The sequence below is a fragment of the Elephas maximus genome, chromosome 15, assembly GCF_024166365.1.
Source record: "Elephas maximus indicus isolate mEleMax1 chromosome 15, mEleMax1 primary haplotype, whole genome shotgun sequence".
Lineage (NCBI taxonomy): Eukaryota > Metazoa > Chordata > Mammalia > Proboscidea > Elephantidae > Elephas > Elephas maximus.
In genome coordinates, this window is record NC_064833.1 from 81762770 (window position 1) to 81775622 (window position 12853).

At 40.6% G+C, this 12853-nt stretch overlaps 1 protein-coding gene across 17 annotated transcripts in view; it reads left to right on the plus strand.

Annotated features, from left to right (window-relative positions):
- The window catches only part of ASPH (aspartate beta-hydroxylase), a 236926-nt gene that overhangs the window by 37913 nt on the left and 186160 nt on the right, over window positions 1–12853 (plus strand). For 4 of the 17 annotated variants that reach the window (XM_049854234.1, XM_049854230.1, XM_049854232.1 and 1 more), the window contains 4 exons: window positions 2–130; window positions 3582–3656; window positions 8718–8843; window positions 12381–12413. In XM_049854234.1, the coding sequence (XP_049710191.1) occupies window positions 2–130; window positions 3582–3656; window positions 8718–8843; window positions 12381–12413 (363 nt within the window). The remainder of the gene's footprint in view (window position 1; window positions 131–3581; window positions 3657–8717; window positions 8844–12380; window positions 12414–12853) is intronic. The other 13 variants (XM_049854246.1, XM_049854231.1, XM_049854248.1 and 10 more) reach the window with 5 other exon arrangements.

The window sequence follows — 12853 nt, forward strand, 5'->3', positions numbered from 1 at the left end:
GAAGAAAAAAGCTTAACTTTGTGCATACGAAATGCAGGACTTAAGGAAAGCTCCTCCTCAGAGCCAGCAGTGCCGTGGGAAGAGCTGGAGCCACGGGGCGCACCCAGGGAGCAGGCACCCTCTGGGGCAGGTAAGCCGTACTAGTCCTCCGGGCAACAGGAATGTCCTCACCTGGCAGCTCTGCTGATTCGCAATTTACAGAATTATGTGCTGCCCATAATTTGTGTCACATAGTTTACAGAATAATGCATTACATTTTCTTCTGAAATTTTATAGTAAACAGAGATTTTTTTCTAGAAAAAAATTTACACAGAATAATTTTAATGTTTGAGATAAAGAAGCCAAGGCATAGATTCCCTGTCCAGGATCACACTGTTAGGAACATCGTGAACTAAGGTGCTTTTCTCGGTTCCGGTTCTAACAGCTGTGCTGAATTACATGTATAGTGTAAAAATAGACACTATACATCAGTGTTGTCATTGCACATTACTTAACACAGTAGATCTAGCGGGTTCCCAACTTTTTTTTTAATATGAGGATTTCCTTTCCACATGAAAAACTTGTAGACATCGTGTGACCGTGTCTCGAGCTGCGTGTTTTCCTGGGTCTGTAATTAGCTCTGTAGTCGCCCCAGCGCTTGTGACCAGTAAGTCGGGAAATCTTGTAATCTTTTAATTAGTAAATGAAATTCTAATTGAGCAGTATTATTTACTATTTTGTACTATGGTATTTATTATAAAGTACTATTTTTTTTCACCACTATTTAGTTTCTGCAAAATTTTCATTTACCCTGTACTCAAGAAATTTGGTTTCATTATGCCACCTATTGGAAATGTTAGGTACAACACTGCATAACCCCTGTGTGTGTGTGCGCACGCACACACACACACACACACTCACAAATCCATTGCCATTGAATTGATTCTGACTCACAGGGACCCTAGAGGACAGAGTAGAACTGCCCCATAGCGCTTTCAAGGAGCAGCTGGTGGATTCCAGCTGCAGACCTTTTGATTAGCGGCCGGCCACCTAACCACTGTACCACCGGGGCTCCATATTACTGGCAGTTTTAAGTACTGGATCCGAAAAGAATGTGGCAGGCTTTTATCGCTGTGAACTGATGAGTAACATTTGGTTTTCCTTCCTCTTAAGTTCTCTGTGTTGGCTGTGTGGTGGTTAAGAGCTACGGCTGCTAACCAAAAGGTTGACAGTGCGAATCCATCAGGAAACCCTATGAGGCAGTTCTCCTCTGTCCTGTAGGGTCACTATGAGTTGGAATTGACTTGATGACAACGGGTTTTTTTTTTAATGTTCTTCTGATTTGTTATTTATTCAAATCATAATCTAGAATAATATACTGTCTCTCTTTCCTGTAAAATTGCTAGAATCATCCCATGACTCTGGATATTGAACAATTTTTTTAAACTTTATAATATAATTTAAATGTCTATTCTGATTTAGTGCCTGAAATTTTACTTTATACTGAATACATTTATAATTTTAAAAATCTCATAGAATTTTTCAAAGCCAGTACCTACTCTGAAAAGCCTTGCAATTTGTTTTCCGCTCTTCCTTTTTTTGTTTATAGTACTCTTGAAAATTACTGCTGACGTATTCTCCTAATCGATCCATTTATTATCAGCCCATAATCTTCTCAGCTTCTTCACAAAATTTGTTTCGGTTTAAATATTGTCTTCTCAACCTTCTCTTATCCAGGTCTTTAACTTCTCCCTCTTCTCTGACTCCATCCACCTATTGTATAAACATAGTTACATGTGTCTCGTTAAAATGAAATAAAATAAAACCTCTTGTGATACCTACATTCCTTTCTGTCTGCTCTCCAGTCTGGCTCCTCACTGTGCTAGCCAAACTTTTGAAGGAAGAATCCACTCTTATTTTTTTCACTTTATTTTCCATCCACTCTTTAACCCATTGCAGTCTGTCCTGTACCTCTACCCAGGAGAAAGGGAGAGAATTAACAAAACCATGGACCTCTAGCAGCATGGTGTATTTACCGAGTTCAAAGCCAGTGCTTGTAGGAGAAGATTCTGGAGATGTGAAGGCTAGATTGTGGAGATTTTACATTCCGTTCCAAGGAGCCTGCATTTTCATCTGTTGGAGCAAGCCAAAACCCATTGCTGTAGAGTCCATTCGGTCTCATAGCAAAGGAAGCCATTATTTAAGGGTTAGCAAAGGAGTGAGGTGCGTCCCCCCTCCTCCCAGTGTTGCAGAACTCACAGTGTGTTCCCTGAAGAGGTGCAGAGGTGCTTTGAACAGCTGTAAAGCTGGGAGTCCAGCTAGGAATCGATCCTAGACATTGAGAGAGATGATGAGGGAGAGATGGAGACGACACAGCCTTCTATAATGACAGGAGAATTACACTGAAGTGCTTAGGGAACACAAACGTCTGCAATAGTATAAGGCATTATTTGTATTTTTAAAAAACTTTTATGTTATGATTAAATTAGCATAATAAATGCTGCATTTAAACACTTTTCCTTCCAGAAGTTCAAATTAGCTTATTTTTTTCGATAAAGATTAGCTTTCAACATAATCGATGTCACTGGCATTATTTCGTATGAGAGCATTTATAATGCCAAGTCTAGCCTTACTTTTATTCACTGAAATTATGTTTATTAGACAAAGGGTATGATAGCATCAATGTAACCATAGCTGCTACTTCATTGTGTGAGGCAGCCATTAATTCTGGTGATCTGATAGGCACAATGGTCATTTCAGAATGTTCTTTACTTTTGTGATTCAAATTTATTTCAGTCTGTGGACTTTACTGTCCGATAGGGCTCTCCAAAGAAGACAGAGCTGTCAGGTATAATGGAAGGTTTTCTACTCAGGCTTGTTAACAACATGTGGCTGTTTTTTATCGTCCCTTGACCATCCCCCAGTCACCAGACCAGTCAGGTGAGGCCTTCCTGCTGTCGGTGAAGATAGCGGTGACCACGTATTTTAATATTTGTGGTCATTTGCTGACCTGTCTTCCTCATTTTGTATCTTCATTTCCCTATACATCTCTTGTGAAAGCTTTGTCCTTCCTTGCATGTTAACATTTTATAAAGTGAATATTTGTATTATTGATGGCTTTAAAGAAAAATGTTTTCAAAAAGTTCGATTTAGGTATTAGCTGTCCTTAACATGGGACCAGTAATTGACCAGTGGAAGTATTCTGAATAGGTTTGATGTTATTAATCTTTCCCCTTTGTTATTTTGTCACCATCATGAATTGTGTTAATTATTGAAAAATGACTGAAATAATTATTCTCTGAGTGCAGCTTTTTTTTTTTTTAAGGAAGGATCTGAGCCTGAAATAGTTTTCTTTCTTTAAAAATCTTACTGAGATGTCTCTTAACATTTCTATCTGCTGACAAAGTAGAACCAGTTGAAAACTATCTACCGTACTTACCCAATATAGGAAAAAAAGGTTAAACTAATATGAAAAAGATGCGTAATTGATTAGCCAAATATATTCATTTTTTGTGTATATGTGAATATCATTTTTGTTGAAAATTGTGTTGGAATTAATGTCGAAAAGCTTTTTACTTAGTTACGTTTTGTAATTATTTTAGAACCGCAGGATATCGAAGAAGACGTAAAAGAACAAATTCAGTCCCTTTTCCATGAAACACTACACACAGAACATGGTATGAATTAAAGTCTGTTTTGTCACGAGTTGCTAAAATAATGTTAAATTACATAAGTTGACTTAGACATTATTTTTAAATTTAAATGTTAATTCAGTGTTGGTTGGCTTTCTATGACTTTATTCAAAGTTATTAGAGAATAGGTAGTATTTCTGAAATAGCATTAGACTTATTTCAGCTAGACACTGCCTCATTTCTGAAGGAATTTATTGTATAAACCTAATAAAGCAATGGTAGAAATAAGTGAGAATAAACAAATGAGATTAATGATATATGAAGAATCTCACAACTGTCAAGTCAATTCTGACTGATAGCAACCCTATAGGACAGAGTAAAACTGCCCCATAGGGTTTCCAAGGCTGTCATCTTTATGGAGGCAGACTGCTACATTTTTCTCCCATGGAGCTGCTGGTGGGTCCCAGCCGCTGACCTTCTGGTTAATAGCTGAGTGCTTTAACCACGGTACCATCAGGGCTCCTTTACATGAAGAATAGAGGGAAGAACTGGGAGGAGGAGACCAGAGCACAACCGGCTAAGCTGTAATGGGCTCTGCAGGTGCTACAGTCGACCCTCAAATTTTACTTCGTGCTTGGCTAGTCAAGGAAGCAAAACTGGAGAAACTTTCAAACTGTATAGTCATGCTACCAGAGAGGAAAAAGACATGCTGGTCACTCAGGGAATGTGAAGATTTTCCCCAGCACTTATACATCTGAAAACTTTCTCATGAAGTTCAGTATACCAAAACAGAACCCTGTGCTGTTGAGGAGATTCATAGCGACCCTATAGGACAGAGTAGAACTGCCCCACAGGATTTCCAAGGAGTGGCTGGAGGATTTGAACTGCCAATCTTTTGCTTAGCAGCCAAGCTTTTCAACCACTGCACCACCAGCGCTCTGAAGTTGTGTATGAAAAAAACCAAATGCAGTGCCGTCTAGTTGATTCTGACTCATAGCAACCTCCTAGCATTTCCAAGGCTGTAAATCTCTACAGAAACAGCTGCCGTATCTGTCTCCTGTGGAGCTGCTGTTGGTTTCCAACTGCCAGCTTCTGGGTTAGCGATCCGTAGCTTTAACCACTGCGCAATTAGGGCAGAAGTTCTGTATAAACCAAAAAAAAAAACCAAACCCACCACCATCAAGTTGATTCCGACTCATAGGGACCCTCTAGGACAGAGTAGAACTGCCCCGTAGAGTTTCCAAGGAGTGCCTGGTGGATTTGAACTGCTGACCTCTTGGTTAGCAGCCGTAGCACTTAACCACTATGCCACCAAGGTTCCCGAAGTTCTGTATAGAGAGTATTAAATGAGCTTGGCTGCCAACCCAAAGGTCAGCAGTTTGAATCCACCGGCTGCTCCATGGAAATCCTATGGGGCAGTTCTACTCTGTTCTGTAGGGTTGTTATGAGTCAGAATTGACTCAGTGGGCAATAGGTTTTTCTGTTTGTTTGTTTGTTTTTACAGGTTTAGTGACAAATGATATAGGAATTTTTTAATGCTGTGTCTTGAAGTGCTCCTTGACAAAAGCAGAAGGCTTTTAATGCCAAAATGTAACTTGTTTGTCTTAAAAACAAATTGGGCTTTATTGGGCCTACTAAACAGTCCTCTAAGTTACAGGGTTACGTGTCTTAGGGTTATGTGTCTTAGGGTTATGTGTAAAGTTTCTCAACCAAATCCATCTGCGCCTCATTGGGGAGGCGGGATTGGGCTAAGTTGGAGGTTTTGACTGATGGCTGTGACAGGTATGGAAGCCTGTGTCCTTTCGTTCTCAGCTTCTCCTCAATAGGAAGCCTACCTTGCCTGAACATAAGCTGCCCGTATGGGTAAGCACAGGCTTTTCCTTCCTCCGTCTTTTTTTTTTTAAACTTTAACCTAACGCGGAATGATGCAGATAACCTAAATATGTGAAAAAAAAAATTTCACTGTAATGAGGGAAAGGCTGTGATGGTGAGACACAGGTGCTATGTGGGGTTTACCCAGACTTGGGGGTTGGACGAGGCTTCCAGGCAGCAAGGAACTTGACGTCCAGAGTTGAAGGGTGGAGGCAGGCAGGGAGGCAGACAGCTTTCTGGGGCCTGAAAGCAGTGCTGGATGGAGGCTCACAGAATCTGTAGGTGGAGAGTCAGGAAGGAAGGAGCTCCGTAGACATTTTTACTTGTTTCTAAGCGTAGTTGAAGCCACTGAAAGGTGTTGAGTGTGGTGTGCTCTGTCAGCAGCACTTTAAAGATGGGTGGGAGGGACAGTGCAACGCCGCCGTGGCACCAGGTGGGAGGATGGGCTGTCAGTACAAGGGAGTCAGCAAGCTGGTTAAAAAAAAAAAAACTAGTGGTTAGCCACACCGAATGTAGGGGAAGCTGGGGATGGGGAAAGCGTAAATGCGGGGTAGAGATAGGCAGGTGGGTGGGGGAAGACAAAGAGGGGGAAATCATGTCTAGCACCGTGTTTCTTGACACAGAGCTTCATCTTAGGCCTGTCCTCTTCTTTAGCAAGGCTTTATCCTTCAAAAACACCTAAGGTCCACGGCTTTAAATATGTCTTACGTGCTGATGACATCTGAAAAGGTTTCTCTGGCCCGGGTCTCTCATCTAACCTTCAGCTTCATTCAGCGGAGCATTTGATGTCTGCATTTGGATGTTTTATAGATATCTCAAACTTCAGATGTACTTAGAACAGACATAAAACAGAACTCTTGATCCTTGCCATCTCACAGCTCCTTCCCCCACTCTGTCCTAAACAAACAAACAAATAAACGTGCACTTACTCAAGACATCTGGATTGTAGTTCTTTAAGACAACTTGAGAGTTTTCCTTATTCCTTCCTCTTCTGCCCTCCTCACATCTAGTTGATCAGCAGGTCCTGCCAGTCTCCAGCACATACCTGGATAAGCAGTGCATCAGCCAACATCAGAGTCAGGGCTCCCTGTTCCCACCCTTGATCCTCTATAATCCATATTTGGCATGGCCTCCCACCCAATTTTGCCTTATCTGGTCCCAGTCTATTTCTTTGCCTCAGTTCCTTTTCTCTAGCCCAACTGGCCTTCTCTTTTTCCTGCGTGATTGCCAAGCCCATTGCTACCACAGGGCCTTTGTATCTTTTGCCTGGAACATGCTTCTTCCTGACCTTCACAACTCACCAGCCCAAACCTGGCCTTCCTGGCTACCATCTCTAAAGTAATGTCTCTCTCCCTATGATTCTGTATTTCACTTCTGGGTTCAGATCCTGTACCTGCCATTTATTAGCCGTGTGACCTTAGCAGAGTATCCCAATTTCCTCATCTATCAAAGTGAGCTGATAGTAACTATCTCATGGGATTGGCATGGTGGATGTAGGGACTTAGCAAGGCTAGTCTAGTAAGCTGTTGGGAAAGGCTAGCTGTTTTCATCATACCACACTATTCTAACTGGATAGTGAAGACAGAAAGATAATATACTGTTTAATTGGTGTCCCTACTGAAAACTTTCTATTGAACATGATGGCTAGGGTGCTGGGAATACAATAGTGAACACGATTTGGCAAGAGACAAATTCTGCAAATGCCAAACCATAAAGCTGTACTGGACTGAGTGAAAGGTAAGTCCAGAAGAAGGAATATGGCAAGAAGAAAAAGTAAAATTAGTAAGAGGAATCAGAATGGGGGACTAGTTTACTGAGCAGCAGAAAATCTGAAATGAGAAGAAATCGCATAGCAGGCTGTGATGAGATGGCAGAAAACAAAGACTGTAGGCATAAATACCTGCCTCCCCCACCACCGTTGCCATCTATGGATTCTGACTCATAGTGACCCCATAGGGTTTCCATAGAGCAACTGGTGGTTTCAAACTGCTCACCTTTTGGTTAGCAGCCAGAAGACATTTAACCTACAAAATTCAGTAATGCCTGAGAGCATTACTCTGCCACACTAAAGGTAGAAACATCTGAGAGCATTACTCTGTGCCACTGAAGATAGAGTAAGGAAACCTGCAATCTGCGGGGAGCATTCAGTAGCAGTAGAAATAGTAAAATCACTGTGATTACCAGGATAGGAATAGTAATGATAATAATATGTGAATATTTATTACGGGCCAGGCATTTCTCTGAGTGCTTTGATTGTCACAACAGTGCTGTAAGTAGGTAATCTTATTATCCCATTTTGTGGAAGAGAAATTATGGGCACAGAGTGCTTTAGTTACTTTCCCACAGTCACACAGCCAGTGTGTGGAAGAGCCTAGACCCAGAGCCATACGTTCCAAATCCCATGCTCCTGACCACTGTGCTGGCCTGCAAGCTAAGCCCATTCACCCTAGTTCTTCTTTTAGAGTGTTACATGAAGGAGATACTCTGCGTGAAGCCATGTCAAGTTATTGTTGGGAGGATTCTTAGCACCATGACAAGCTAAAACCATATTGCGGTGGGCTAACGTAGCATATCCAACAATTACACAAAAGAGGCAGAACAGCCCAGTATATCATGAAAGTTCATCTTAGAAGAGAAAATGGGTATCTTCGCATAACTTAAAGATGAAACGTAGGAACCTTTGGGAGCCCAGTATAACACAGGTGAATCCGTGACTACCGTACTGTTTAGATAGGTGGCTCGCTGTTCTTTGCTATACATTTTGCATAGTCATTTAAAGTTGTTAGGTGAAATTTTGTCAGTTCTCAACGAACGGTCCTACGGTGTCCATTTCTCTGACTCAGTGAGAATCGAAGAGGCAAATATGTTAATAATGGTTAAGTCATTCATTGATTCATTCCTTCATCAAATGTTTACTGAGCACTTCCTGTGGTTAGGCAGAGTCCTAGGTGCTGGGAATACAGTAGTGGACAAAGTATATGAAGTCCCTGTCCTCTAGGAGTTCACATTCTAGTGAGAGGAAACCTGTCCCTCCTTTAGATGGACTAGCACTTGGCCAGAGTGAGAAAACAGCTTCGAAGTCTGGACGGTGCAGCAGTGTCTGCAGGGGCCTGAGTGGGGTGGGGACATCCCCACACGGTGGGAGGGAGCACGTGGCAGCCATTCTAGGGAAGCTTATGTGTGTATGTTGATAATGCAGACAGCTGTTCCTTTGTTTAATTATCGTGGTTGAAGGGGAAGACCTGCTTCGAGAAGAGGATGAGCCAGCAAGAGATCCGCAGCTGGAAGATGAAGACTTCCTTACAGGAAGTCACGTAGATGATAAAATTGAGAGCCTGGAAACTGAAACATTTCATGAAGGTAGAACAACTTTTTTGGTTTCAGTCATAAATACAGTGGGCAGTTTGTAATTATAATTATTGACGTTTTTCTTAAACCTCTTTAACATCAATATTCATCTTTTGTCTAGACATTTTTTAAGTCGAAGCTAAAAAGTTCAACTAAAGTGAACCTTTTCCTAAAATAAATACTCTGAGTCAAAGTGGTTTAATAGAAACCCTCGGAATATATAAATATGTTCCAGAAAGTAAGTGAAATACTTCAACAAATTACTTTTACTATAGTCTCCTTCCTAGGGTGCCATTTGTTATAGGAAACTCAAAGAACTGATGAAACGTTTGACTTGATCATCTATCACAGACTCTTGTTTTGACACGAACTCTGTAACAATGACAGTGCATAGGACACAGTTTTTAGCTTACATAGCAGGCGTCAGTAAACTTTTTCTGTAAAACACCAGATAATCAATATTTTAGGCTTCGTGGGCCATACGGTCTCTGTTGCAGCTCCTCAGTTCTGTCATTGCACTGTAGAAGCAGCCATAGACAATACCTAAGTTATTGAGCATGGCTGTGTTCCTGTAAAACTTATTTACAAAAAAGGGAGGCAGCTGGTTTCAGCACAGCCCATGGTTTGCTGGTACCTATTGTATATCAGGGAAACCCTGGTGTGTAGTGGTTAAGTGCTGTGGCTGCTCACCAAAAAGTCAGCAGTTCAAATCCACCAGGCGCTCCTTGGAAACTCTATGGGGCAGTTCTACTCTGACCTGTAGAGTTGCTATGAGTCGGAATCGACTCAGTGGCAGTGGGTTTGGTTTTGGGTATTGTATATCAGTATTTTAAATTAAATGCTGGTTACGCAAGTGTCACATGAATGGTTACCTTAGCCCGTTTGCAACAGGCAAGCTGGAGTTACCATTATAGAAAGGTAGATTCACTATTGAGTTCCAAAAAACCAAACCCGTTGCCATCGAGTTGATTCCGACTCATAGCGACCCTATGGAGACAAGTAATTTCTGTGAGGATAAAAAACTTTATTCATGTATTTTGGTTTCTGCTATGCTAAAAAATGTGGGACTATCTCTCTTATATGAAGCCCTTCCAAATTAACTACATAATGCTTTGTTTTTATGGTATCATTCTCTCTCCTCTTACTTTAAAGTAGTCCTTTATTTAAAATATATAAAAGCATAAATTATTTTATATAATTGAATAATGAAATAGTGTTTAGTTACATTGCATGTTTCAGTTCTGAAAAGTAATGAAAGAAAACAAACCTATGCTGAAACTGGGAGAGACATTGATGGAACAACACAAAATTCACAATATTACATGTTATGTTCCACCATATAGTAATCATCGGAGCATATGGTGGAATTGTCTCAAGACTTATGCAACAGCAATAGCATGAGGCACAAAGCATCTAGACCAGTGGTGCCTGGCTGGGTTCCAGAGTTAGCTAAGACTACATTATGTTCAGAGCAGTAGACAGCACTGTGATGGGCAGTAGATCAAACCCATAGCACTAGTGAAGGTAGGAAAGCCTGGAGCCATAAACTTAGAACCTCTTGTGGTCATGATACACTAAGATAATCTGATATTCCTATAAGTGGTTTCAAGCCTAGATGCAATAGAGGTCACCTGAAAAGCTTTTAAAAATCCTTTACTTGTTCCCCACCAAGAAAATTGTAATGTTTGTGTATGGGACATGGGACCCCAAGAATGGGTAATTTTTTAAAAGCTCCCAGGTGATATTAAGGTGGACCCAGACTTGAGAAAAAGAGTGGCTGTTGGTTTTATTTTTCCTTGTGGCATGTGTACACAGCCTGTGAATGGGCTATGGTTTGCAAGCTTGTGCTCGTAGCCAGAGGGAATCAGGTGGAGCCCAGCAGGGCTTGTCCCCCTTAAGAATTGAGTGGAGAGGTAGCCTTCTGTACAATACAGCTGGTCAGTGGTTGCAAGGACTTTTTTAAAGCATAAAAGTAATAAAAGCAAAAAATATTCCTACCTCTCTGAATAGTTGATATTTTTAACAATTACCTTTGAAGGAACCCAACCCTCACTTCCAAATGGGTTTGTTTCCAGAGCTCATATTCATGCCTGTGGTTTAGAGCGGGAAGTGTATTTTCCCACGGAAATAAGTGATGGCTGCTTCCCCTCTCAGCCTACAGAATTTAATGCATAATTTTCTGTGAAAAATACACAAAATGTTTTTGAAAATGTATTTAATTTCAGGACATTGTATGTTAAAAATAGGCATTTGTAGACTCACCTTAGAACTTGAACAATCATCTGTGTCGTGATTTCTATGGGAGAAAAGTTTCTAATTTCTGAGTAGGGCTGCTGCTGAGATGACGCGCATGGGTCCGTGATGCCTCACCTGTCTGTGGCCAGCTGGCTCTCCAGCATCCACAGTTGCACCAAATTGTGGTTATTGTAGATGCTGCTTGTGCATTTAAGTGTACTTACGCAGTTAAGACACTCAGATCATCAGAAACAGGAGGAAGCTGACGTTCCTGAAGTTAGGAGTTATCGATTAGGGTGGAAAGAAACTCTTCTCAGAAGTTCACATGTTTGAAGAAACCTTATTTTCTGGTCTAATTTTTTTTTTTTTTTTTTTTGGAGCAAATAGTCAGTTTGAACTTAAAAGTTGCCTGTTGGAAGTCTTCAGAAATTAAAAATATTTCAGCTTTATAAATCCACTGCTGTCGAGTTGATTCTGACTCATAATGACCCTATAGGACAGGGTAGAGCTGCCGTGTAGGGTTTCCAAGGCTGTAATCTTTATGGAAGCAGACTGCCACATCTTTATCCTGCGGAGCGGCTGCCAGTTACTGACCTTTCAATTAGCAGCTGAGCACCTTAACTGCAGCACCACCAGGGCTCCTTTTCAACTTTATGTATCTGTTGAATATAATTAACAAAGATCATAAGAGCGATGAGGATCGTATGGTTGTGGGACTTTTTTTTCAATTGTGATAAAATACATGCAACAGAAAGTTTGCCATCCCAGCCCCTTCTGGTTGCAGCACTTTTGTTGTCCGGGAGATGTGGGTGAAGTCATCAACACATTTGCCTTTCAGCCCCCCAGACTTAGAAAGTCTCTTCCTTTCTTCCTTTGTGTTTCCCATCTGTAGACAATGCACTTTTGCTCTAGAAAATGGTAGGACAGGTCTAGAAAATGGGATGCTATACTGGATTGTGAAACGGACTAGAAGTTAGCATCTTCGCTAGGCCCAGCCTTTGTACTAAAAAAAAAAAAAAAAAAAACTACTCTGAATAAATTAGCCTTTCTCTTTTCAGCAAAAGTAATGGTGTTTAGTAACCTTTTGAGTTGTTGAGTGGGTCAAGTAAGAGAATATGTGAGACATTACAAAATGTCATTCTAATAGAAGATATAATGCTTTAGCAGATATTTAACTGATATTTTCATGTTTTATTTTAATGGTTATTTCTTTTAAAATAAAAGTAATGATAAACATAGATTCAGAATATACATATACAGTATACATATACATATCCTTTTCTGAAAATGGTAATATCATTGTTATTTTTTCAGAAACCGAGGACAGTTACCAAGTAGAAGAGACAGGTGAGACTATTCTTCCTTGATTAGAATGAATCTTTTTTCTATAAAAGAGTGTGTATATATATTATATAAATAAATCTTTGTGAATATAGTTTTTGTGCTTTTGAATTCTACTTCCTGAGGATAAATTCCCAATAATGGGATTACTGGGTCAAAAGGTACAGTGCGATTGCTTGTTGTTTAGTCTTAAATGACAAAGTCAGTGAAAGGCCCCAATATGTGTTGTCATGTATCTCTAGAAGGTGGTATGGCCACACCGGAGGTTAATGTATCATCTTTCAACATGCCTGTGTGGTGTTGGCCAGTTTTTCTTCCAGAGTTGGACTAGATCACTCCTCCCGTGCTTGAGGACTACATGATATAGTTGGCTAGCATTTAGGACCCATATTATTTCAAAAAATGTGTGTGTAAACACTGAAATTATACTCTACTTCAGGAGAAAC